General features: G+C 46.0%; 4 protein-coding genes across 6 annotated transcripts in view; 3 read left to right on the top strand and 1 right to left on the bottom strand.

Moving 5' to 3' along the window:
- Positions 1-11369, top strand: part of LOC128297436 (lissencephaly-1 homolog) — a 52868-nt gene extending 41499 nt beyond the window's left edge. For all 3 annotated transcript variants that reach the window (XM_053033073.1, XM_053033071.1, XM_053033074.1), the window contains 5 exons: positions 6295-6752; positions 6847-7160; positions 7239-7394; positions 7485-7680; positions 7761-11369. In XM_053033073.1, the coding sequence (XP_052889033.1) occupies positions 6295-6752; positions 6847-7160; positions 7239-7394; positions 7485-7680; positions 7761-7834 (1198 nt within the window). In that variant the 3' untranslated portion in view covers positions 7835-11369. The remainder of the gene's footprint in view (positions 1-6294; positions 6753-6846; positions 7161-7238; positions 7395-7484; positions 7681-7760) is intronic.
- A 137-nt stretch (positions 11370-11506) lies between these two features.
- LOC128297439 (PRKR-interacting protein 1 homolog) lies at positions 11507-12537 on the bottom strand. Its single transcript, XM_053033077.1, has 2 exons — positions 12386-12537; positions 11507-12313 (listed from the first exon to the last, which is right to left on the bottom strand). The coding sequence occupies exons 1-2, from the start codon at positions 12500-12502 to the stop codon at positions 11660-11662; spliced, it is 771 nt and encodes a 256-aa protein (XP_052889037.1). The 5' UTR covers positions 12503-12537; the 3' UTR covers positions 11507-11659.
- Positions 12538-13121: 584 nt separating this feature from the next.
- Positions 13122-24067, top strand: LOC128301360 (clustered mitochondria protein homolog). The gene is made up of 6 exons (XM_053037805.1): positions 13122-13492; positions 17687-21186; positions 21247-21372; positions 21441-21656; positions 21731-21939; positions 22015-24067. Exons 1-6 carry the CDS (start codon positions 13381-13383, stop codon positions 22253-22255), a joined length of 4404 nt encoding a protein of 1467 aa, XP_052893765.1. The 5' UTR covers positions 13122-13380; the 3' UTR covers positions 22256-24067.
- A 686-nt stretch (positions 24068-24753) lies between these two features.
- On the top strand, positions 24754-26410 carry LOC128301370 (ubiquitin carboxyl-terminal hydrolase calypso). Its single transcript, XM_053037817.1, has one exon. It carries the CDS (start codon positions 24812-24814, stop codon positions 26303-26305), a length of 1494 nt encoding a protein of 497 aa, XP_052893777.1. The 5' UTR covers positions 24754-24811; the 3' UTR covers positions 26306-26410.
- The last annotated feature ends 33 nt before the right edge of the window (positions 26411-26443 follow it).

Raw genomic sequence — 26443 nt, 5'->3', positions numbered from 1 at the left:
AACAATCAGCTAGGCAGAATTAACCTGCCCGTGTCGTCGAGATGCTGTCGCAGGACTGCCACTGTCTGGCCATTTTCCGAATGGAGGTGAGCTCGAACGGTATCGGAAAATAACGTCCACCTTCTGAGTAGCAAAAACTACAGAGCAACGGATCTATTTCCCACCCCTCCGGGCATTCGCCTACATGAGTGTGTATGGTAGTTCTAAGAGCGCTCTTTTTTTTAGCACAAATCATTGCAGAAATATTTCGGTTAACTGTGAACGCGCGAAAGCAAGACGTGAGTGGTGCTGTTCTTGTTTCCTTCTAAACGCTTCCAAGGACGATAGCTTTTGCTGCGCTGTGTACGGGTACGGGTACGGGTTTTCCCACTCCGAAACCGCTACCGAGAGTTTCCTCGGTTCGGTGGTGGTGCGTTTGATCTGACGATCGGTCGGTTCGGTTGATATCCTCCGAAGCGAGCTTCGGCCAGCACGATCGTGCTCGAATTATGCTCACATTGAACGCATAAACAGATGTTTATTTTTGTTGCTGTACGCTTTATACTGTTTTTACTAGTTTTTTCAAGAAGTTGTAACAGAAGGAATCATTTACGCCCTCCTCCTCTCCGCTTCAGTTGCAGGGTTCAGTATCCCCACGCAATTAAAAGATTCCTTCAGCGATGGGACGACGATTTAAGACGCAAGGGAAGGGATTTGGTAGAATGCGTGATTTTGCTGGTGACTGGTGACGAATAGTAGCGTTAGCGGACACCGTGCACGATGGTACGCGATCTGCACGCGCGGTCGCATAAAGGAGAGCGAGGCTTCACGCGCGCACACCAAACCAAACCACGCGTCCTTGAGCACACACGACGCGCGCGCGCACCAGCGAATTGCAAACGGTAGCGCGACGCGAACATTAGACGTGGTTTGCCTCCATTTGCCCTGAAATTGATGCGGATTGTCTGAATTTGGATGCTGTTTCGAAGTGCAGTTGCACTCGCCCGTGTTGGTGAAGTGCATCTCGATAGAACGATCTCGATCCGGTGGCCAAGTGGGGCGACAGACGAAGCATGACTCCGCGCGTTAGGCAGTGGTTTAACCTGTTCCTTTTCGCGTTTGCTACCACATCACCCAGAAGCCCACCAGAAGTGGCGACGTTGTGGTGTGTGCAGTTTTCAAGATCGTCCGCTTGGAATTGCGCGGTTTTTCCTTCCCCTCCATATGGCCGGTACGGGTTCGGGTATCGGTGTTTTGCAATGTTGGCAGGCAAAGACGACCCAAGATGTCACCCGGTGTGTGTTGTCCATGGGTTGGAAAACCTACGTAGAGGTTTGGTGCTGTACTCAAGCCCTCGACTCGGTAAGAATTCTAATAGGGCCGTAAATGTCACCACTCCGACTGGAGGTTCGTCGCTTAGAGTCTTTCGTTTTATTTTTCTTGGGATTTATCATTACCACACTATAGGTTTACCTTTTTTAACCTTTAATTTGTAATTTTTTAAGGAAAATTTGTTTACAAATCAATTTTCAACTATTCCAACGTGTTTAAAAATATTTTAGTGAAATATTTACTTTAAGGGTATTACTTAAATAATAATTTTAAATTTTAAATGTTTATATTTGAATGTTCCACTCAAATTGATGTAAATAACAACGATCATAGTGGATTTTAAAGTATTTTAGTAGTATACTAAAATAGTTTTATAACAATTTATTAGTTAAATAATTGTTTTTAAATTTAAAAATGTTTTAATTTAAATGCCTTCTACTAAAATCAAAATTTTGTTTCCAGTTTTCCATGCACCCGTTTGCACTAACGTTTACATAACGCATAATGAGATGCACTGCCGTTTTGAATTGTAATTGGTTTGGTGAAGGCTCACCGTTAGGAAATAGTTTTATTTAGCTAATGAACTCGGTCAATTCGTTTTTTTTCCGCGACCGCCCTCTTCAACGCGGCTAATCAAGATGGGGGAGGGTGATTTTTTCAAGAACGCGATTGCTTCACCGAATGACATCGCAGAATTCCTGCGCCAGTTGTTGTTCGTATGGCCAGTCCATCGATTGCGACACTACTCCCCGTTCGATGGTACCGCAAAGGAGGGTATATGGCTAAAACAATCCCACTCCAGCGAATTCTCGTTCTATCCGGGTACTTCCTCGCCACCGACATTTCGGAGTGGTGGCCAACTCTCGGCTACTTGGAAAGCCTCAGAAACTCAGCCCAAGTCCAAACCCTTTTTCCGTCGCTTAAGGAAGCCGTTCGGTTGTCGCAACATTACAGGCTGTGCCCGTCGGTTCAACGACATATGTTTGGGGCAAAATGATCCGTGTGCTTGACCGGAGCGGTTTTCCCTTATCTTGCGCGAGCGCGTTTAATTACGCAAAAACACTTCCAACCGCCTGCCGCACATAAGGAAGGAAACGGACCATTTAGGACGAGTAATGAGCCAATCATTTAGTGTAGCAGCAATCACTCAATCTCGTGGTCGGATGCAGTGTCGTGCCTTAGTTTCGGTTCTGGAGATAAACTTTTTTAAAGTGCAACCAAAGCATGCAGCAGAAAAGCGAACGATTCTCAATTTTATGTTGCATGCTTTGCGTATCGCCACCACCGTTTACACCGTGGCGTAAAGCTGCCGTCGTCGCCGACGAACTTTTGTCGGTCAGCGGCGAGAAAACGTGTTTGGTTTTCGCGAACTCTCAAGTTCTCTGTCTGTCGCCGGGTGGGTTTTTGGCGTACCAGAAGTTCACCAGGTCGGTCGGATAGCTCAATTCTAACACGCGCGAGGGGGTTCCTCGTGACCGGTTCTTGCTGCTGATGGTTGTTTTGCATTCCCAACCGCACACACCACGGTTTGGTTCGGTGAGAGGTTGCTTGTGTGTACGCGCCTTAATCGGTTTCGTGCGAGCGCAGAGACATGCCAGCCGCGAGTCGTACAGTACAACCGCGGAAAAAGTTTTGCAATCTGCGTGCAGCACAACTGGGCACACCGCGATGGAAGCAAACGTTTCCATTCAAACATTCACTTCACGAGACAGGGTTGTCTAAAGCATCATGACACGTGCAATGTTATATGCTACCCAGTAGTGTAAATGATGATTTGTTTGTAAAAGTACTGAAGAAAACGTGCAAAAAATTATTACCGATGATTTAATCACTTAAGGAAATGAATTAGTCAAAATCATTAATATTTTTATTAATATTTTTATTTTTATTAATATAAATATTTCATTTTAACATAAAAATTAAGGAACTTAATTATTTTCTTTTATGCATCGTTTGAAAGTTATTAAAATTGAGACAAGAGCTCCATTTACATTTGCATTTCAATGTTTTATTAGGGTGAGAAATTAAATATATGAAGTCTGATTTGACACGCCTGACTTAAATGCGTTACAATCGTTAGAGTAATGCTAGCTCTGCCTTTATGTCAACTAATCGCGCTGAACCTGCCGTTTTTGCCAGTTAGTTGGAAGGGAGGACCTCTTCGAGTGGAATCCTACCCCGCCAAGGTCGACCTGATGCCAACCCATTGGCGGTTCAATGATCTGTGATAATGCTGGCGAATTTTACCGTATCGATGTGTGTGATTATGTCGCGATCGGACCGCGTTTGCCGTTCTACGCAACGCAGTTTGATATGGACATACCCTTACCCCCCACCCTAAGGTCTGTACGGGTGTGCACCCGTCATAGGGCGCGTGAAATGGTGGGCGTATCCGAGTGAGATCACTTTCGAAAGAGCGGTGCAACGGCGATACACCGTTAACGATCATCTCGGGGGCCCTGCCCTACGACTATTATGATGCTGTTTTAAATGATTTACCCGGTGTTGGACGAGGCTGATGTTTCAGTGAGTCGTCAGCATGGTTGGGAGGTCTATGCATTTGCCGGATTCGTTGCAGTTCAGTGAGCGCAATCCATAGCACATTCTACTGCATCATCGTCTGTGATTTACCAATTTAGTTGAAAAAAAAACCCCTTAACTCATATAATAAGGAACTCCAAGGAACTCTCAGAGGGCTGCAGGTGTGTTGGGGTGTGACGCACAGTGTGGATGGTTCACCGTGGCAAATTGTTCGTCCAGCAAGATTAAGGTCCGTTCTGTTAAGATCGCGATCTCAACACCCCGAAAGGAAGCAAGTCGCGCGCGCGCGAAAGGTGACGGATTGCGGACATTCAAATCGAGTGAGTGAGGCGCTAGTAGATTGGGGTTTTATTGGGAAGTGATGATCGATCGATATTGCAGTTGCTGCCGTTTGTGATTTTCAATCCACGCCTAGAAGCGATCTCGCGATCTCGAAGGGCAAGCTACGTGAAGCCATTTTTTTACGGTCATTTATTATTGGGTCGGTCTGCCCGTGGGCAAGTCCTACCGACCGTAGCCAAGCCAGAACGGAAATTCGCCAGCAGTAGAAGGCCGAGCCGTTTATAATTTGCCTCTCGGGGTGCAATGAGGCGTGAGACAAAAAGGCGTTTGTATCTGCTGACGATGGCGTCGCCAATCTAGCATGTCCTGTGATCGGAATCGATCCGTAAAGCGATCGTTTCTTGCTGCTGCTGCTGCTACATGGTTGTCTACCGTTAGACAACCGGTGCCGGCCTCCGGGCGACTTTTGGCGCGGTTCGGTGAGTGACTAATGTGCCATTAGGTTCGGTGGCTCGTCTGTGCCGAGTTCAGCCGTGTAAGCTTTGACGCTTCCATCCCTTTCCCTTCCTTCCCCATGCTGGGTTTTTGGCGTACCTTCAGGTGATAGCTTCACAAAAGCAAGGCGTTGCTGGTTGATGAGAAATCGGCCCCCATTGATGATATATGGTTAGCGGAAATTGATGCACATTTGATGCCGTGGCGCAACACAGCTTCGCGAAGCACCAGATCAGAAAGCAGATTTAGACCACCTTGCGCGATCACCCGGTTTCGTGCACGGTGCGGAAGATAGCGATAGAATGGTTCTATTAAATCTCGCAATGCAATGCGAACTGAAATGATTGAAAAAACCATGATGCAAACCTCGAACAATCAATCAAAATGCGATCGATGCCGAAGATAAACGAATGGTAGAACATTGCAACATCATCATCATCATCATCAACGGACAACAAGTGTGTTCGTTAATCAACAACGCCATTGGGACTTGTCGAAAGGGACACTGTCGGTTCAAGAAACCGTTCGTTGTTCGTGTGTCGATTTTTCAATTTTCCGCTCACTTTTGCATTATCGTGTGCTGCGGATCTGCAAAAAGGTTGTTAACGAAATGTAAACATTTGGCCAAATAGGATCGCTTTAGTTTCGGAGATTGACTTCTGCGTCAGTGAACCGCGAAATTCTCCGACAACAACCTCCCCGCACTGCTAAGGTCACCATGAGAGGAGGACTTCTATGTTTTTGGTTTCTATTTAGAATAGGGAGGCCTTTGGGAGGTTTTAAGCGGCTCAAGCGTGTCCTTCAAGTTTGTGTTAGTTTTTGGATTGAAAATTCGTTGTGGAGTTGATATTGACGTTGTGTTCAAACTTTTGGGCAGAGTGAGTTGTTTTAGGCAGCATCGTCTAAGCTGTCGATTTGAATTGATTTTTGCTTATGAGTGTCGGATGGAAGGGACTGAATAGTGTTTAAATTAGGAAGCGCGCCCCCTAGCGCGCGCTAGTGATTGACCTTCTCTGATCAGTGCCGAGCGCCGAGGCTTCTCGTTTTGTGGTTTGTGATTAAAATTATTGTATTAGCAACCATTGGTTGATCGAAACCCATCGCTCAAAGGTAACGAACCGTGACTTGTATTGTGATTAAACCTTCTAGTAAGATTCGAGGAAGAGAACAAGAGAACCACTCGAAGAATAGAGCTCGTGTTAGACGAGCCAGTGCGTCACCTTCCTTTCCGGCTTGATCCGAATGAGAAAATGATTAATCGTGGATGATAGGTTATTTGTTTTGAACACCTTCCATAACAGGCGCATCGTTTAATTTACAGTTAAAGCGAAGGAAACTGCTGTTGGAGGTAACGATCGTCCAATTTGGTCTTCCGCTTTAAACCTCCTGATGGGCGTTGTCTAAAAGACGTTTCGGTTGGAAATTCCTCTTTTTTGGAAACTCATAGTTTAAGGTTATTTTGGGCAGGTTAATGTCTATCCAAATGTTAACGGGGTGCTAATCCCATACAGGGGTAGTTTGATTGATGTGGAAAGGTCGTGAGGTTGGACATTATTAAACGCTGTGATTTATTGAATATTAAAATAAACATTCAAATGTTCGACAATTCTAGTCTAAAAACAAATCCATTGATCGTATATCTTGTTTGTTTTAATCTATTTACAGTAACCAAGCGATTGCCGATTATCTGGGAAGCAATGGATACACAGACGCGCTGGAAGCGTTCCGGAAGGAGGCCGACATGCCGAACGAGATAGAGCGCAAGTACGGTGGGCTGTTGGAGAAAAAGTGGACCTCCGTCATTCGGCTGCAGAAGAAGGTGATGGAGCTGGAAGCGAAACTGTCCGAGGCGGAGAAGGAGGTGATCGAGGGTGCACCGACGAAGGCAAAACGTACACCGAGCGACTGGATACCGCGACCGCCGGAAAAGTTCGCCCTCGCCGGCCACCGGGCGACCGTGACGCGGGTTGTGTTCCACCCCGTCTTTAGCATGATGGTATCGGCCTCGGAGGACGCCACGATCAAGGTGTGGGACTTCGAGACGGGTGAATATGAACGTACGCTCAAGGGTCACACGGACTCGGTACAGGATTTGGCATTCGATTCACAAGGGAAGCTGCTCGGTAAGTAGCGAAACAGCCGAACCCCACTGGGGGGCATATTTCCCTTGATATCTAATTCTTTATGTTTATTTGTTTTTTTGATAATTCATTTTAGCCTCCTGTAGCTCGGATCTGTCGATTAAACTGTGGGATTTCCAGCAGACGTACGAGTGCGTCAAGACAATGCACGGTCACGATCACAATGTGTCATCGGTTTCGTTCGTACCGGCGGGCGATTTCCTACTTTCTGCGTCACGCGACAAAACGATCAAGATGTGGGAGGTGGCCAGCGGCTACTGCGTCAAGACGTTCACGGGCCACCGGGAATGGGTGCGCATGGTACGGGTGAACGTCGATGGATCGCTGATGGCCTCCTGTTCGAACGATCACTCGGTTCGTGTATGGCAGACGAACTCCAAGGAATGCAAAGTATGCGCGAATGAAAACAATATTGGCCAGTAGGTTAATATTTCCTAACCTTACCTACCACTCCGTACCCTTTTGCAGGCTGAGCTGCGGGAGCATGAGAATACAGTAGAATGCATTGCCTGGGCACCGGAATCGGCCGCAGCGGCTATAAACGAGGCAGCCGGAGCAGACAACAAGAAAGGTGCACACCAAGGCCCATTCCTGGCATCGGGATCACGAGACAAAACGATCAGGGTGCGTGTGATGTTTTTTTTTTATGTTGCGCCTCACTTGGAAGAGCGCATTTCCCAAGCATTTCCATTCTTACGTTGTTGCTTTTTGCAGATTTGGGACGTCAGCTCCGGGCTGTGCCTGTTTACGCTGGCCGGCCACGACAATTGGGTGCGTGGTATCGTGTTTCACCCCGGTGGCAAATACATGATTTCCGCTAGCGACGACAAAACGCTACGCATCTGGGATCTACGCAACAAGCGTTGCATGAAAACGCTCTACGCGCACTCACATTTCTGTACATCCGTGGGTAAGTGTTTGTCGCACGGCAAGTAGTGAAAAGAGCGATATGAACATTGATTTGATCTCTGTTTGATTTTTTTTTTGCAGATATGCATAAGTCCCATCCTTACGTCATATCCGGCAGCGTGGACACGACGGTTAAAGTTTGGGAGTGCCGCTAAGTCAAAACCCGTCTTTCCTCTCCCCCACCCCTGTGTCCTGTAAGCCACCACCAACCAATCTAACTACCGATGTTGGCAGCTTGTTTTTTTTTTGTTTTTTTCTGGGTCCCTTTCGACTCATTGGCGCTTTTTTTTATGTGTTCGCTCTTCGACAAAGCAAAGCAAATTAGCAAACAGCCAACACCCATATTGCACACGTGACGTGGATTATAGGATGTTCCCCCGCATACAACCGCGAACTGCTGCAGATACAGCATCATCATTGGCATTGAGCTTTGTTTCGCCAAGCAGATTATTATGTGATGCGTGTGCAACGGGTTCATATTTCATATGTGTTCTCCGATGCAGCTGGTGTCAACTTATTGTGATGAAGAAGGCAAGGAAAAAATCGAGGAATAGATAATGTGTGTGTTTGTATGTGTGTGCGTGAGAGAGAGAGAGAGAGAGAGAGAGAGAGAGAGAGAGAGAAGGTGAGAAAATTTGAAAAAAGTTTTAGTTCGTTATTAGTTAAACAGTTCTATTTTACTCATATCGATCCAATGAATAGTGGCAGGCGAATACGATAATGATAACGTTCGTTAGCTAACACCCTTACACCGAAGCAACATTCAGCTCCTCCCGTAGGCTATAGTAAGCTTCTTTCCCATTCTGTTTCGGAGTTCATTAAGAATTCGTACAACAACAAAAGTAATATTAAAACTGCTAAATCAAATAATTACACTCGTAGAAGCTACACAACACCACATCCAAATAAAAGAAAACACTCACAATTCATTACAATATAATTATTAGAGCAAAATACACATTCTTGAAATTGCAGTCGTTATCGAACGAAAGCGGAAGAGAGAATATTGTCCTTTGCAATGGGTCGTCAGGAAATAAGTAACCAGTAAATGAGTAAACAGAAACAGAATGAATAAGCTCCGTGCTTGTAGCGATGGGAAGATGTCAACTGATTCGCCCGTAATAGGGACAAATGGCGATGGAATGTAGCGGGCAATGATGATTGGAAAGCATGAGCAACAGTGCAAGGAATTATATGTGAAGGAAATATTATTATTAACAATATACTTACGATTTAAAGGTATGGTTGGAGAATAATCGAATGCAAAAATGAGACATACGCCGAAGCGTCGAGAGGAGTGAAGGTTGCGCAATGTTCGGTTTGTGAAGCGCAGACAAACATGCAAGCGGATTAGTCGTAGGATGACGTCGTTGGTGTAAAGCGCAAGAGCAGATGCAACAGTCACGCTAAGTCAAATTGTAATCAGTGCCACCTCACAACAGAGCTCGTCCGACCAGAGGGCCCAAACACACAAAATCACAAGCCGAAAAACCGACCGCACATCCACATGCTTCATCTTGTCATTTCTTCTCCGAAGACTGTTCCGGGTCGTGTTGACCCGGTAACAGTGCCCGGTAAGTTGTGGCGCGTAGCGTTACAAATGGAACTGTTTTTGGGTGAGGGTGCATTTGATTCGGCTCCTGTTGAAATGCTTATGTATTTTCCAGCTTTGTCCAAACGGTTGCAGCGATAGCTTTAGAGTTTTTTCCCTTCGCGGCTTGAAAGGACCACTAAGGTCAAGCCTGTTTTAGTGGCTAACTTTTTTTTTCATAACACAAACATCTGCACATGTGTTGAAAGGGTCGTTTAATCTGATTCTTCTGTACGATCGCCTCTCGCCTTAAAGGGTTAACAAGTATTAATCCTCACAATAGATCCATAGTGAAGCATATAGGCTGATTTGGGTTTTTAATTACGGAAGCTTACCCTCAATGAATGTTGTTCCGCAATTATGCATCAGAATAATAATGATCCAAGAAAAAGGCTTCTTTCCTACGTAAAGAAACCAAACGCGTAAAAATAGCGTGCGTGTTTTATTTCGCTTCTGTTTCGATTCAGTTATTCTGGTTGTAGGTTTTATGTTTCAGTTTCATTGCCACCATCCGAACTGATCGAAACATTGGGAAGAGAATGGACAATTGAAACACGAAAAACAATTATGGAATATCTATTTAATCTCTTTCTCATTCTCCCTCTCTCTCTCTTTGCGATATTCGAAAAAGGATCGCACTGAGAGATGAATACCACTACACACCATCAAGTTTTCCCCGGTGGTTTTGGGACAGTCTTTCACGACTTTGTAAAATTGGCTTTGTTTTGTCGGAAGCTGTTTGTACATAGTGCGAATAGAAAAGTTGGATAAGATTGTTTTAGATTGAGCATGACCAGATCAAGGCTCCCGTCGGGTTAGCTTTAGAGCGTGTTTTACACTCGCTGTCCCCTATTAGACCCTGTAGAGACGCGAAAGGGTTTTAGAAAACCCCTCGCCTTGATCGATGGGATACTAACACGACCACTATTTTATATACACAGTCCATATTGTAAATATTGTTAAAGCACACGCGTAAATACGCAGACATCTGCTTGCGCACCAGCTACGAAACTTAAGCATTACCCTGGAGAAAAAGGTGGTATGGATCATGATCGTGAATTACCATTTTTCAGACACCTTGTCGTTCGGGAGTATGTGTGTGTTGCTGGTGTGACAAACAAATGGTGATCAACTTGAGCAGGGAAACCGGAGCAAGAAAGGACGGAAAGGCAATGTGTGTGGCGTGTTGGTAATGGTAGAAGTGCATGGCAATCAAATAAAACTGACAAATGTAGCTTCTACCATACGGGAAAAAAATACGCAACGGCTTCGCTCTAGAGGATCAATGAATCATCGGCACCAGCAGAAGGAATGTGATGCGGAAATGCGTGAGAGTGTGCGACTTGTTTCATACTATTTAAATTATTAAATCTATTTCTAATGTCCTCATATATTGCAATGGAGCAGGAACAACAAAAACAAGCGTTCAAACACCCAAGAAACGCGTTTCAGTGAGATAAGATAATTGTGCAAAGGGATTGCTGCAAAACGAAACATAATTACAACTGCTAATACTACTATTATTATGATTACCTATTATAATTGCTACACGAATATGGCTACGCAACGTTGCAAAGCTACTTCTAGAGGTAACGGCAACAACATAGTGTTAAACGCGTTGTAAAACAAAAGTGAATACCTTGACGGAACTGAGATGTGCGATGTGTTACTACTGGTAAGGCCCAAGAGGAATGCTTACCGGCGCTCAATATCAGCAAAAGAGCATACACGGCATCTGCGGCACAGGAAAATGTCCCTCCCGAGCTGTGTCGGATTAAAAGTACATGTGAAATGAATGTGTTCCAACAAAACAACAGCAACAAAAATGGAAGCATCCATGCGTGAGATACCGAAGATGGGAGGAACTCGTCGGTGCTCCATTCGCTTGCGCTTCCACGTGGTAGTCGCCGGCAAACAGGAGCGTGATTTGATTTTATTTCCTACATGGTAAATAAAATTTAAATCTACCACGACGAACGATTTAGAGCGGGACAACGTGTGATTACACGGATGTGGCTAAAATGGGCCACCACCACGTGCCCCCTGCCAGGGCAAGTCAAAGGCTACGCAGTTCTGTAATAATATTCTTAAAGAAGGGTTAAACACAACAGCAAAAGCTAAACTTACGCGTTATGAAAGTGAACGAAACGGGATTATAATTTTGAAGAAACAAAAATATATATTATGGAAAACATTGACAGTGAAATGAACCACGAGAAGAGAGTGCAAATATATTTAATGTTTTATTATTCCTCCCTCATTTTTTCATAATCGTTCCGCCGACTTCTGATTTGCTGAGTCTTTTTGTAGCGAAGATTGTTACGGTTGTCCACATCTTGCTTAGATCATTTATTTTTGTTTATTGACTTGTACCTTTTGATCCTCACTCTTACGGTTGGTTCTCCATGTCTTCGTTGTTTTGTGGTTCTTTTAGGTCTGTGACTGGTTTTGGTTGAGCTTCCATTTTGGGTTGAGGCGATGATATCTGAGTCGCATTTTCCGTGCTCAGGTCTGTCACTGTTGTCTGATTATCTTTCGTGCTCGGATTAATTTCCTTTCCGGCAGTATCTTCCATCTTTTCTGCTTCGTGTTGCTCCTTGACGATTTCGCTATCCTTCTCCCGGGTATCTGTAGAATCATCGCCCTGCGCAGATGCTTCTTCATTTTCCTCCTCATCACTCTCCTCAGAGGAACTTTCGAGCAACTCGTCCAAGCTTACGCCCTGCTTCGGTTTCTTTCCCCGGTTAGGTTTCAGCTTGGCCTTTTTCTTCAACCGCTTTGCGCGTTTCTTTGCCGTGCGTTCTTCGGCCGCTTTACGGTTGTTTTCCAACCGATCCTGAAACGCATCGTCCAGTTGCTCGGAGCGAGATTTTTCCTGAATCTGCTTCTGGCGAGCGTATTCCTTCCGGCGCAGATGGCGATAAACATGGAACTCTCCCGAACCGGCGCCAGCACTAGAACCCATCACGTTTCGCACAAACGATGGTATCGCGGTGGAAAAGTCTCGGTTTTTACTCGGTGCAGGAATGATGACTGGTTTGTCCTGTGAACATAAAGGACGGGACATTGTGGTGAAATTGTGCCACAACGAAACGAAAGCAATATTCTATCTTACCGGATTCTTCATGAGCTTGTCCAACTTGGCTCTCTGTACATCTGCAGCATTGCGCACGACAAACTTTTTCTTTTCCACTTCCTGGTCCTTCTGTTTCACTTCATTGCGTATTTCCATGCTTGCAACCGTTTTCCTAATAGGTAGATTTACGGTGGAACTAGGAATAATGCATGAATCAAAATGTAATGTTTACATACGCAGCGGGTTTGTTTTGTTTGGAAGATTTTTTTTCTGAACAGTGGTCGATCCACGGGTGGCTAATGTTTTGACATTCGATTTTTCGCGCTTGCAAATCAACGACCTTGACAACCAGATTTGGTAGTTTGGTGTCTGTTTCATGTTGTTCCTTGGCAATTTCGCTATCCTTCTCCGGAACGTTAGTAGAATCTTCGCTCCGCACTTGACCTTCCGCAGAGAAACTTTCGATCAATTTCTTGTCACTTTTTTATCCCTTCATTCATATGATTGTGAGAAAAAGTGGCAACTTAATCCTAATTAATGTCTCATTCTATTGACACTAATTAGGCGTAGTGTTGTTTGGTAGATTTCTTTATTTGTTGTGATTGGGCATCGATTTTCGGCTTCCTACAAATGTCATGGATATGTTTCATTTGTTGTGCAAAACTACAATGAGCCAACCTGCCTCTAGACAGATTGTTTTGACAGCTAGTCTGACAGCTCGCTAGTCTGGTGCGCGTACATCGTGGTGTGTGTGCCTTGCGACTTCAGAGAACGGACGGAAAATTTGGATGAAGAAAAGCCGGATTTGTTCTTTTCAGTGAAAATTGAAAAACTTCCGGAAAATTTCCCTTTCTGTCGCCTTATCCACCCACGGGGACCTTGTACTCGCGTTTGTGTGTAAAATCGTTGTGTGAGAAAAGGTTGCTGCCGTCGTATCGTGTGAACCAGAGGAATCGCAAGTGCTAAGGGAAGAAGAGTGACTTTCAACCGAAACGTGCAACACCATTCGATCCAGCAAGGAGCTGTGGTGAGACATGGCCCTGGAAACGGAAAGTGTACAATCGCCGGAAGCTGCTACCGAGCCGGTGTCCACGCCCGGATCGGACGGGATTGTTGGTGGTGGCGATGCTGGTGGAAAAAAGAAAGGTTAGCTTTTCAGGACGGCGGAACATGCCGTTGCGTTTTGCAATCGTTTCGCAAGGATGATGCAATTCTTATTCGGAAGAGTAGAATCCTTACAGGGATGTAAGTGATGATCAGTTGTGTACTCCTCGATGCCGGTATCGGATTAGATGGTAGAGACCGCGTGGTCTGGTGCGAAGAAAAAAACTGTCCGGCCCGCATCGCCCGTAGTCATATAATCAGTTACGTAATTACAAGTTCGTTTGACGGATGCACGTTGAGCATTGGGCGGACATAAGTTTGGTGGGGCAATTGTTCGCTACTGGAATGTTGCGTTTATGATCTGTTTACGATGATTGCTAGCATAGTTAGGGAATTGAATGTATAGCAATACCCTCAACCTTGTCCATTTTCGTGATACTGCGTAAAAAGTGGTGTAAAATTCTTTAAAAACACTGCTGTATCGCACTTTTTCGGTGCCGGAGATGTAATGGACGAAATGTAACGATACATTTGCCCATAATCCGATACATTTCGCCGGTCGGTCGGATTAGTTTTTCGATAATATTCTGCAGAATAATTCTATTGCAGTCGTTAGCTAGGAAGCTGGAAATGAACTTGCCGAATGTTTCACCAGCAATTGCTGATATTTTGTTTCTTATTTTGCCCAAGAACCGTTGGTAGTCTCAATGCCTACTACAAACCTACCAACCTAATTTTCCTAAGTCGCTTAAATAGATTTCATGCAGAGCGCTTGGTCCGGTTGTTATTTGAACCCAAAATATTTGTATTTGCGTACGAAATAAAACAACTCTTCATAAAATATGAAATTCCAGGAACATTATGTTCCTATTCAAATACTTGGCTAAGCATTACATTATCCGACCTTTATTCGAGCGGCCCGATAAGAAACATCCATCCAGCCCACAGTCGTACTCCGAGAGCAGAAAGATAAAGATGTGTGTGCGTGTGTGCCGTTTCTGGTGGCCCAGAGCAGCCAAACACCTATTTTCGTAAAAAGGCATGCAGATGAGCATCGCTTTGGTCCGCACGATAAGCACATGTGGCACTACCGACCGCATCAGTAGTCGACCTGCCTTCCAAATTGACATGTTTGAAGTGTGTGCAGTCGGGAAGAGGGAACATTTTTATCTGTTAACCTATTCTCCGGGTTTTTTTTTTTCGTGGGGAATCGCTACCATTCCTGGAGGGAAAGTACTGCAGGGATTGGTGCTCGTTGTCCCCTAGGAAGATGGATGCGTAGCTGTGGGTTTCGATGAAGTGTTTGCTGTGCGAGCGCACACCGCACGGTTCTTATCTTTGCTCGGCTGTGATCCCTCCTAGAGGGCACAATGCGTAAGCCGAAGTTACGAGCGATGTTCCGCAGTGTCTACGGAGGAACGAACACAAATTGACAACGGAAAAGAGAAGATGACTTCGCTCTTGCAGTTGGCGGCCGGTTGTGTGGTAACTGATTTAACTAGGACAGCTTACAACCACATATATACGCTCTGCACTATCGTTCCGACTACTGGACTGAATATACTACGGCTCGGGAGGACAGAAGAGATCATAGGAACAGAAGGTGGTCAACAGAAGAGAAAGAAGCTCCATGGCCCACCCTGTGCTACTTAAAAACCAGCGAGAAGAAGTCGGTGATGAAATCTCCGCCCCATATCAGTCGGATTGATAGTTTACTCTTCGTACGATTGATTGCGAATCGATGATGAACGTGGCCCTTGCAAAAGCGGAAGACAAGTCGAGCTAATCCCGATGGGGATGAAAGAAGAAAGCAAAGCAAGAAAAAAATTCAAAAGCGCTAAAAAAGCAAGAAATCATGCATCTTCAGTAAAAGGGCGGGATTGTTCGGATTGTATTTGAACTTGGTTGGTAACACATCCGCGTATTAAGCCGTCGATTGGGTGCAATCGGTTTGCGGCAGCAGAAACCAATTCGTTTGCATTGTGACGGCACGACAAGACACGGCGACACACCAGCGGGTGTGCCGGACGAATGCACTTTGACGGGATTGTCTCATTTGCACATTTCCGCCACAGAGCAGGATTGCGCCGTCAAACACGGGAGCCGATCTGCACCGTGTTCATCGCGTTCTGTTTGTCTGGTGGCGGCGGCGGCAGCCAGTCATGTAAACAGCAGAAAGCTCACGATAATGGAAATAATGCTTAAGACACAGTTCTGGCTGCTGTATGGGATTAATTTCAATTTATTCATTAACTTGTTGAAGCAAAAAGAAGAATGGAAATATAACTAATGACTAGGAATATCATTGATTCGAAACTGCCTGTTACCTCAAACATTACACGGCATGGTGAGGGTTTAATTCTCAATTCAAGTCGGGCTCAATGTGAAAACGCTCAAGCTTTTGTATTGATAATTTTCCAATATTTTGTCTAATAATTATAGTCCAAATTTCTGAAATTGTTTGCAATGAGACTATCATAATTGTTCTAGTATTAAAAGTAGTTGTTCTTGTAAGATTATAATAAATTTGGCAAACAACTATTGATGATTTGCAAAAGTTTGTATTTTGAAAAACGAATAGAACGTACACCACATTCATATCGCGATGAGATTACTCTTTGGGCTATAATTTTAATATTAGTTAGGCATTTACATCTGCTGTTGCCGGCATTTTAAAAAAATAGTCCACCTTGTGGAGTTTATCAATCACGAAAGTACACAATGTAGTATGAAATCAATTTATAAATTCATTCACAAATCCTCCCAGGAGTGATGTACTACTACTACACTCCATTAATATTACCTCTTTAGTCTCTAGTTCTAGCTCATCTGAGTTTAATATCTTATGACTGTAACGAGAATCTCCATCACCCTAATGCTCTAGTCTATTTTAGGCTGTACGGTGCGCCATGAGGTGCCATACCACCACATCGTGTGGCACTGTAGTTGAAGTGTTGTTTGTTGCTCACTGACTGCACATGGTATATGGACGGAAGAGTGAAAAAGCTGCAACTAACCAAATCCGTCCCGGAATAGACAAGGGAGGATTGGATGGATTGGTTCAAAAATAAACAGTCCCCGACGTTGTCAACCAGCCTTCGCCATCGCGCGCCGTCTGTGAGGGGTTTTAATTTAAAATTCGAACCATCATCGGTCATCACGTGGCCAAAAGGTATTCCCCCGATGGTGTTGGTACAAGCCGAAGAGGACGCTGCCAAGCTTGGCCAACGAAGAGCATGATGGTTCCGGTCTCCCCCCCATTTAGCACCTTTGTGTGTTGTATGCATGTGAAAGCGAACAGTTATAGTGCTTTCACGGTGAAATGCATTGTTGGTTGATACTGTTGATTTTGTCCGGCTCCAACCCATTCAATATCTAATTGAACGATCAAACAGCATCGAGGGAAAGGAGTTTAATGGCGTACAACTTAAAAAAATTGCCATCACAAAAGTTAATATGATTTTATTCCATATAGAACTATTACTTATTAACGTATTTATCACTTAATGTTCAGGTTGTTTTAACCAGTTTTTACATCGACTGATTTTCTATAGCACTCTCATTAGCTACTCGGGTTAATTAATGAGAAGCTTCTAATCGAAAGATATACAGCCAAAAAAAAGACTCCTCAGTTCCGATCCTCTGTACAAAGTTCAAGGTCTATGGTCGTCACATTTTGTGCCCCAAAAAAATAAAAAAAGATCGCACGAAATAATGTTTGAAATGGTTGTTGATCAAAACGTGTTGTCTCACGAAATGTAGCGTTTTTTGGACGGGAAACCGTATGAAAGGTCAGCAGCGGACCCCGTTGTCCCCGCTGTTTGAACAACACCGTACCTTATGCGGGTCCTATTTTTGTATTCACATTTACAAGAGAAGAAAGTGAATCTATTTTCCTTCATGCGCTATTTCCACCGGTGCATTGGTGGCGTTTGGTTGCGAGAAGCGAACGTGATCGTATGGGGAGTTAGGAAGATCGCTGTTTTACGTAACGCTCTTGCGCTCCTGATCTTGCAGTACTGAAGTTGTCAGTGAGGGTTGTTGTACTTAATACTAGAACTAGCAAGCCTTTTTTGCTGGTGTTCTTTCTGTGGAATAGATATCTATTTAACTATTGTAGACCGACTATCGATCGTCGGTATGTCCTTGTTGAGATCACGTTTTATTGACATTTAATTCACTACCAATTTTTGAAGAATAATAATTAATTTATATTTATTGTTTTTCTTTTTGTAGGTGTTGCTAAAAACAAAAAACAGAATGGCAAATCGAATTCACCTCCAGCTGGTGGAAACGATAAGGAAACGATCGGTAACGGTCACGCGGTACAGAACGGGCTGAACGGACACCTGAGTGCGGAAGAGTCGGATGCTGTGACCGTAAACGATGGTGGTGCGGATGACAAAAGTGCTGGCGTGGCCGGTGGTGGAGGAACCACGGACCCATCCACGGCCGGTGACGATGATGTGATGAAGCTAATGCAGGAGACCGGCTTCACGGTGCAGGTGCTGTCGCCCGGCGTGGAACCACTCTCGATACAGGTGTCGAGCATGGAGCTGGTGCAGGAAATTCATCAGCTGCTGATGGACCGGGAGGACACCTGCCATCGGACGTGCTTTTCGCTGCAGCTCGACGGCCGTACGTTGGATAACTTTGCCGAGCTTAAAAACATCGATGGACTGCAGGAGGGATCGGTGATCCGGGTGGTCGAAGAACCGTACACAATGCGCGAGGCGCGCATCCATGTGCGCCACGTGCGCGATCTACTAAAATCACTTGACCCGGCCGACGCGTACAACGGGGTGGACTGTAGTTCGCTCACGTTTCTGCACACGATAACGATGGGCGATATCATGGAGAAGAAAAAGACACGCCAGGAAAGTGTGGACTGTACGCCGCCCGATTTCATCATGCCCGGTGCGAAGGAACGTCCGCTGCTACCGCTGCAGCCGGGTTCGGGCAAAAAGGGCAATCCACAGCCGCTGAAGGTGCTGACGACCTCTGCCTGGAATCCACCGCCCGGTCCGCGCAAACTGCACGGCGATCTGATGTACCTGTATGTGGTGACGATGGAAGACAAGCGGCTACACATTTCCGCCTGTTCGCGCGGCTTCTACGTCAACCAGTCGACGGACGATACGTTCAATCCACAGCCGGCCAACCCGAGCTACCTCTCACACTCGTTGATCGATCTGCTTTCGCAGATATCGGCCACCTTCCGGCGATGTTTCACGCAGATGCAAAAGAAACGCACCCAACGCCATCCCTTTGAGCGTGTGGCAACACCGTACCAGGTTTACACGTGGACAGCACCCGCTTTGGAGCACACGATCGATGCGATACGTGCGGAAGATACGTTCTCGTCGAAGCTGGGCTACGAAGAGCACATCCCGGGGCAAACGCGCGACTGGAACGAAGAGCTGCAGACGACACGGGAACTGCCGCGAGCAACACTGCCCGAGCGATTGCTTCGCGAGCGTGCCATTTTTAAGGTGCACAGTGATTTCGTTACGGCAGCGACCCGTGGCGCGATGGCCGTCATCGACGGTAACGTAATGCCGATCAATCCGGGCGAGGACGCCAAAACGCAGATGTTCATTTGGAACAACATATTCTTCTCGCTTGGGTTTGATGTGCGGGACCATTACAAGGAACTCGGCGGCGATGCGGCCGCATTTGTGGCACCGCGCAATGATCTGCACGGTGTGCGTGTGTACAGTGCGGTGGACGTGGAAGGGCTCTACACGCTCGGTACGGTAGTGATCGACTATCGTGGCTATCGTGTCACGGCGCAATCCATCATACCGGGCATACTGGAGCGCGAGCAGGACCAATCGGTTGTGTATGGATCGATCGATTTCGGCAAAACGGTGCTTTCGCATCCGAAGTATCTCGAGCTGCTGAATGCGGCCGGCAAACATCTGAGAATCCAACCGCACAGTGTGTACAACGACAAGCAGGAAGCGATCGAGCTGTGCTCGTCGGTAGAGTGCAAAGGTATTATCGGTAACGATGGACGACACTACATTCTCGACCTGCTCCGTACGTTCCCGCCGGATGTGAACTTTCTCGTACTGCCGGCCGAGGAGGAAGCGGTCGGGCGGGATAGCCAAGCGATGGGTTTCCCGATCGAACACCGGCACAAGCTTTGCTGTCTCCGCCAGGAACTGCTGGAAGCGTTCGTGGAGAACCGGTATCTGCTGTTCATGAAGCATGCTGCCGTACAGTTGCAGCAGTGCGTGAAAAAGAAGCAGGAACAAAAGGCAACCGTTGCGGCGACGAAGGCTTCGGGCGATGAAACAAAACCGGCTGCAATCGAAGAAGGAGCAATGGCGGAGAGCGACAAGGCGGATGCAAAGGATGGCAAGGATGTGAAGGAGGTGGCGGTAAAGGATGCGTCGCGTCCGGTGCCGAAAGCGGACAGTGATGATGCAAAGAAGCTGGTCGAATCGCTCATTTCGAGCGATCAGATGAACGAAAGCAAGGAGGTAGTGAAGCGCGTCTGCGAAGCAGTCGGCTCGCTGAAGGAGTACGAGTTCGATATCCGTTTCAATCCGGACGTTTACTCGCCCGGCATCCGGCACGTTGACGGTGAGCCGAATGCGGCGAGTTCGTTGCGCCGCCAGAAGCAGCTGGTGAAGGATGCGGCCGAGTTTTTGGTGAAACACCAGATACCGAGCTTCGTGCACGAATGTCTCGACCATTCGTCGGCCCCGATGGATGGCGTTACGCTGACGGAGATGTTGCACAACCGGGGCATTAACGTGCGTTACCTCGGCAAGGTGGTGGACCAGCTGGCCAAGATAAAACAGCTCGAGTACCTGCATACGATCGCTGTGTCGGAGCTGATTGTGCGCGCGGCCAAGCACATCTTTACCACGTATCTGCAGCAAACGGATGTGATGAGTATGGCGGCCGCAATCAGCCACTTCCTGAACTGCTTCCTAACGGTGTCGACCGTCGGTTACCAGCCAGTTGCGAACGGTAACGGTGGCGATGGTGATGGACAGTTGGCGGACGAGTTCGGTCCTAAATCATCAGCCGGTGGCAAGAAACAAAGCAAACAGAGCAAACGTGGTGGAAAGGGAACTGGCGGTGGTAGTGGTGGTGGTGGTGGTCGGAAAACAACATTTTCCGTTCCATCGTCCGATAACAACGAGTGGCAGTCGCTGACGTCAAAGTCACTGTGGGCACAGATCCGACAGGAGCTGAAAGCATACTGGGACTTCGAGCTGACGGTGGAACCTTCGAAGGAAGGTAAAGCGGCCACCGCGGTCGACTCGATCGAACCGCTCATTGGTGCGTTCAAGCTGCAGAAGATAAGTCTGCTGCGTGCGTTCTGTTTGAAGACGGGCGTACAGATAATGCTGCAGGAGTACGCGTTCGAGCAGCGCAATCGGCCGGCCTTCAGCGATGCGGATATAGTGAACGTGTTCCCGGTGGTGAAGCACATTAATCCACGCGCCTCGGATGCGTACAACTTCTACACGACCGGCCAGACGAAGATCCAGCAGGGTTACCTACAGGACGGGTACGGACTGATCAGTGAGGCACTGAATCTGCTGAACAACGTGTACGGCGCTATGCACCCGGAGAATGCACAATGTTTGCGTATGTTGGCTCGGCTCAGCTACATCATGGGTGATCCACAGGAAGCACTAGCCATTCAGCAGCGAGCGGTACTGATGAGTGAGCGAGTGAATGGTGTCGATCATCCGTATACTATTTCCGAATATGTAAGAGTGACCGGCGATTTATGGGGGAATGTATTCTTAATACTTTCATTTTCTTTTCAGGCCCATCTTGCATTGTACTGCTTTGCTAACAGTCAAATCAGCACCGCACTGAAATTGTTGTATCGTGCCCGGTATCTGGCCACCATCGTGTGTGGTGAAAACCATCCCGATATTGCGCTAATGGATGTAAGTAATGGTGAAGACTATGTTAATCCTCTCCTTCGCTCACTGCTTGTTTAAATCTTTCGTTTCAGAGCAACATTAGTCTGATCCTTCACGCGGTCGGTGAATACGAATTATCGTTGCGCTTTTTGGAGCACGCACTGGCACTGAACATCCGGTACTATGGTGAAAAGTCACTTAAGGTAGCCGTCAGCTACCATCTCGTAGCACGAACGCAAAGCTGCATGGGTGATTTCCGATCCGCGCTGGTTAACGAGAAGGAAACGTATGCCATTTATAAGCAGCAGGTAAGGTCCCGAAGCCTTACAAATTACCGTTTTTTTCCAACTGATCTTATATGATTTGTTAAATTGATTTTCAGCTTGGCGAAAGCCACGAAAAGACACAAGAATCGTCCGAATGCCTACGCCACCTAACGCAGCAAGCGGTTGTGCTGCAGAAGAAGATGAACTACGCCAACGGCAAGCTGCTCAGTACGGGGCTACCACCGATTCATATTCAGCCACCATCGATGGGTTCGGTGCTGGACATGCTGAACGCAATCAACGGTATCATTTTTGTACAAATTAGGTAAGTGGAAAGCCATGCCCATGCAAGGTGAAAATGTGGTGTAGTCGAAATGTAACAAGCATCTCTCGTATGCAGCTCCAAAGAAATTGCCAACTTCAAGAATGAAATTGAAAAGCGCCAGAAGGAAGCGGGCCAAAGTCAACCGCAGCAAACAGCGCCGGTGCAAGCGAATCAGGAGGAGGTGGATCGGATGCTGATGGAAACAATGCAAAAAACGGCCGCCGGTATTCCGTTCGAGGAGCAGGACGGTGAAAGGAAGGAAAGTGCGGTAGCGCAAGAGGAGTCGGCAAAGCCGGTTGAAGTGGCATCGAGTTGAAGTCGTCCCGAAGCGCTAACGCTTGCTGCGATTGCAGTATGCGTTGAATCCTAAGCGAGATCGCGTCAGCTTAACCCACGCTCATGGGTTGAACTCTTTTCTTTTCAAGAATCCCTGTCGGTTCTGTAGCGCTGTATGCAGCTGTGGCATACTGTGGCATACACTGCTCGTCAGTGCACCACCACCAACGGAGAAGAATTTGTGGTAGAGTAGAATCACTTTACGGAATACGTTTACTATGTTTTGTTTTGGCCAGGAAACACGCGTTTCATTGTATGCGAGTGTGTATCAGATACTGTGCCTTTTTTTAATAGTAATACCACTACTTCGAATAGGAAAACCAAGCTCCAAACACCCTCCTCAATTTCTCCATTCTCTCAGTCGGGTGTTGCTTGTAGAGGAATTAATGGTAGTTTTTGTTTTCTTCTCTAAATAATAGTAGATGATTCAAAAATTGAAAACAGTTTACCATATAAAACGTGCACCCTCCAAAAGGGTGAAATTGGAGGGTGGTTTGTTTTGCTCTTTAACGTAGATGGTAGGTAATGTGTTGAGTTTCAACAATCGTTAAAGTTAAGTTCGTTTTTCTTTTCTATTTCCGCGTAACTGGAAAGGGTACTCACGAAGGCAACAGGCGCGCTATTATCGTCTTGCTGAAGAGTGTATCAATCCGCAGCCAAGGGAGTAAAAATGCAATAACAATTGCAGCAGTAACGAGAATGTACTGGGGGTGTGCTTTTGGTCTATTAAAAACAAACGAGCAGTAGAAAAGGCGCAAAGCTTTAAACTTGCCATAGAACGAACAACACCATCAATAGGCACATTATTTCTATCGTTTTTTAAACCAAACATTACAAAACCTGAGTTCCTTTAAACACACGCTGCACCAGAGTAGGTGGGAAGTGCATTATAGTTAAGCAGTGCAATATAAAAGCTTAATGTGAATTAAATTTTGGTGATCGTAAAACATGCATATGAAAAAAAAACAAGAACCTGCCATCAGAAAGTAGTTGATAAGCAAATCAAATGCAATGAAGAATGTTTTTCATATAGCCCAGACCAGCAAAACGATGTGTTCCGCTCTAGTCCAGCGTCCGTCATGAGCAAAAATAATGTTCTAACATGGCTGTACAATCGTCGGTCTGCTTTATGCGAACCGAACCAAAACCAACCACCCGGTCAATCTATGATGGCTTGTCATGTGAACGGTTTTATCGAAGCGGTCGATAAAAAATCACACAAAAAGGCGTAGTTTTATCAGTTCGGTTTAGTGCTATTTTATTAGTTTGGTGCTTCCTCAACTTCAAAATGCGCACAACATTTAGTAGCGAAAATGCTTTCACACTTGCTCACAATGTATTAGGTTTGCTGCCTTTTATTGCCGTCTTGTTTGAGGAAGTGGCAGTTAAGAGAAAAAAAAACACCTCAATACACATCATCACACCGTAGAAAGCAGTAGAAGCTTAATCGTAATCACATCTAAACAATTCACCAACCAAATAAACTCCCCAAAATGCGCATTGCAGGACGCGTGTGTCCACGAACAAACGCATAATAGATATTAGGTATCATCAGTGATCGAGAAGAACAATAGCAATAAGCATCACGTGATCGTCCCTGTGCACGTGTTTTGACCTAAACCATTTAGCTAGGCTTTCGATGAAGAAGTAGTGCTGGAATCAAATGTAGTACACACGTTTTTTTTTTGTTATAAAAGGAAAAGGACTGCAACCATCGCCGAAATGTGGAAGATCAAGCTCTAATAAAATATCGAAAAAAAGACAATAGATGCGAAAAGCACACGAAAATAGAGAGACAGAGAGCGTCAGCGAGGGCAAGAATAAAATGTGGAACTCCTCTCCTTTGCAACACGCAAAACATTGTTGCGCACGACAGATGCTGCCAATTGTAGCGAAGAAATGAAACGGAAGTTCAAGTAAAGAAATAGCATTCGTAGCTTTAGATAAGCGTATTGAACTATTTGCTTGCTTTCAGATTCGCATGAAATGGACATGAAATTACAATTCGTGCTATTTCTCACAGGTCGAAGGCACAGTGAGTGGAACGGTAGTAGAGAATATCAAAGCAGGCAATGGTCACTGTTCATATTTTAACCGGAAGTGAAACGGTTGAAAGAGGGTCGAACATCGGAGGAGGATCAAACAAACAATAAACTTATCAAAGTAGAGTTCCAGAAGGATGGTTTTGATATATTTGATATTCAGTTGTACCTCTTACCTCATGAATTTAACAATTTATTTGCAGTCTGCTCGAACCTTTTGTGCAAAAGATAGATCCTCGAAAAATTTGAACTTTTCCTCTGCTTTTCATTTCGTCATACCTCGTTTTGTCTAAGCATCTCGGCAACGAGCACGCTGAATGTGTATCAACCTTGGCATCTTGACAGCTGGGAGTCCCCAAAAGTATAAACAAAAACAGCGCACTAGATTTGGGTTTTCGTTATTTTATCAGTATTTATTCTGCGTTTTTTCCCCCATCAATGGGCACAACGGTAAAGATTACGTGAAAACCGGAAGAAACATTCATACCGCAGCAATGCCAGTTGATATAAACCGGCTGACGGACGGTTGGCTGGAGCTGGAAAGCGATCCCGGTCTGTTCACACTGCTGATGGAAGACTTTGGTGTGAAAGGCGTACAGGTGGATGAAATCTACGATCTGCAGAAAAATCTCGAGGGCCAAGTATATGGATTCATCTTTCTGTTTCGCTGGATCGAAGAACGAAGAGCCCGGCGGAAGATTGTGGAAACGACGGACATCTACGTGAAGGATGAGGATGCGGTGAACAACATTTTCTTCGCCCAGCAGGTGGTTCCGAACAGCTGCGCAACGCATGCCCTGTTGTCGGTGTTGCTGAACTGTTCCGATATTGATCTCGGCCAGACGCTTAGCCGGCTAAAGGTGCACACGAAGGGAATGAGTCCGGAAAATAAGGGCTGGGCTATTGGTAACACACCGGAGCTGGCCTGTGCACATAATTCTCATGCGATGCCCCAAGCCCGACGCAGGATGGATCGAAATTCGGGCGTAAGCACCGGGCGATTCACTGGTGAAGCATTCCATTTTGTTTCGTTCGTACCTATCGATGGTCGGCTGTTCGAGTTGGATGGATTGAAACCGTTCCCGATGGATCATGGACCGTGGGGAGAGAAGGAAGCGTGGACGGATAAGTTTCGTCGCGTAATGTCCGACAGGCTCGGCATCACTACCGGTGAGCAGGACATTCGTTTCAATTTAATGGCAGTGGTTCCGGATCGACGGATCGCCATTACGCACAAGCTGAAAATGTTGCGGACAAACCAAACGATCGTGTCCGCCGCACTGGAGAAGTTGTTAAAATCTGAAAAGAAGGAAGCATCATCCTCGACGACCACAAGCGCATCGCGTCCACCGGGTACAAGCGTCAAGAAGGAACTGGACGAATCGACACCTGTGAAGCTATCCGACGAGTACTCGGAATTGCTCGCCATCAAGGAAGAAAAGCAACCGGATGAACCTTCCTCGTCGTCCTCGTCGGTGTCGGTGTCGAAGGAACTGGAATCGTTCGTAACGATGAACAATTCTTCGGATTCGGTCGATATTATCGGTGAATCGGAAATCAAGCAAGAACAAGTTCCTGCTCCACCCTCACCGCCATCATCATTTATCGGCGCTGGTACATTCTCACCGAAGGATTTACTTTCACTGCTGAAAAACCTTGAGTCGGAAATTACAATCACGGAACAGCATCTGTGCGATGAAAATGAAAAGCGTGAACGGTTCAAGCTGGATGACTGTCGGCGGACGCACAACTACGACGAGTTCATCTGTACCTTCCTATCGATGTTGGCCCATCAGGGTGTGCTGGCGGAGCTGGTCTCGCAGGATCTCATTGCAACGAGGAAGCCAAGCATGGGCGGAATTCAAAACAGCGCTAGCCGTGCGATCTCAAGAAGTTACAAGAAAGCGGCATCCACTAACGGAACGTCTCCGAAAGCGCCGGGTTCCAAGCGGCGCCGTGGTAGAGCAAAGTGCCGCAAACGAAAGTAGGGAAAGCATGCTGTAATTGCTCTGAATGTTTATTTTTTTAACTTTTCATTCTCATCGTTTGATACACTTCATCCAATAAACATAAAAACGTTACTTATACACTGAGAGGTTCGAATTTTCGCGTGATTTTACTGCTTT

The sequence above is a fragment of the Anopheles moucheti genome, chromosome 2 (genome assembly GCF_943734755.1).
Source record: "Anopheles moucheti chromosome 2, idAnoMoucSN_F20_07, whole genome shotgun sequence".
In the NCBI taxonomy this organism is placed as follows: Eukaryota; Metazoa; Arthropoda; class Insecta; order Diptera; family Culicidae; genus Anopheles; species Anopheles moucheti.
Note: the sequence above shows the minus strand (reverse complement) of the source record. Positions and strands in the feature narration are given on the sequence as shown.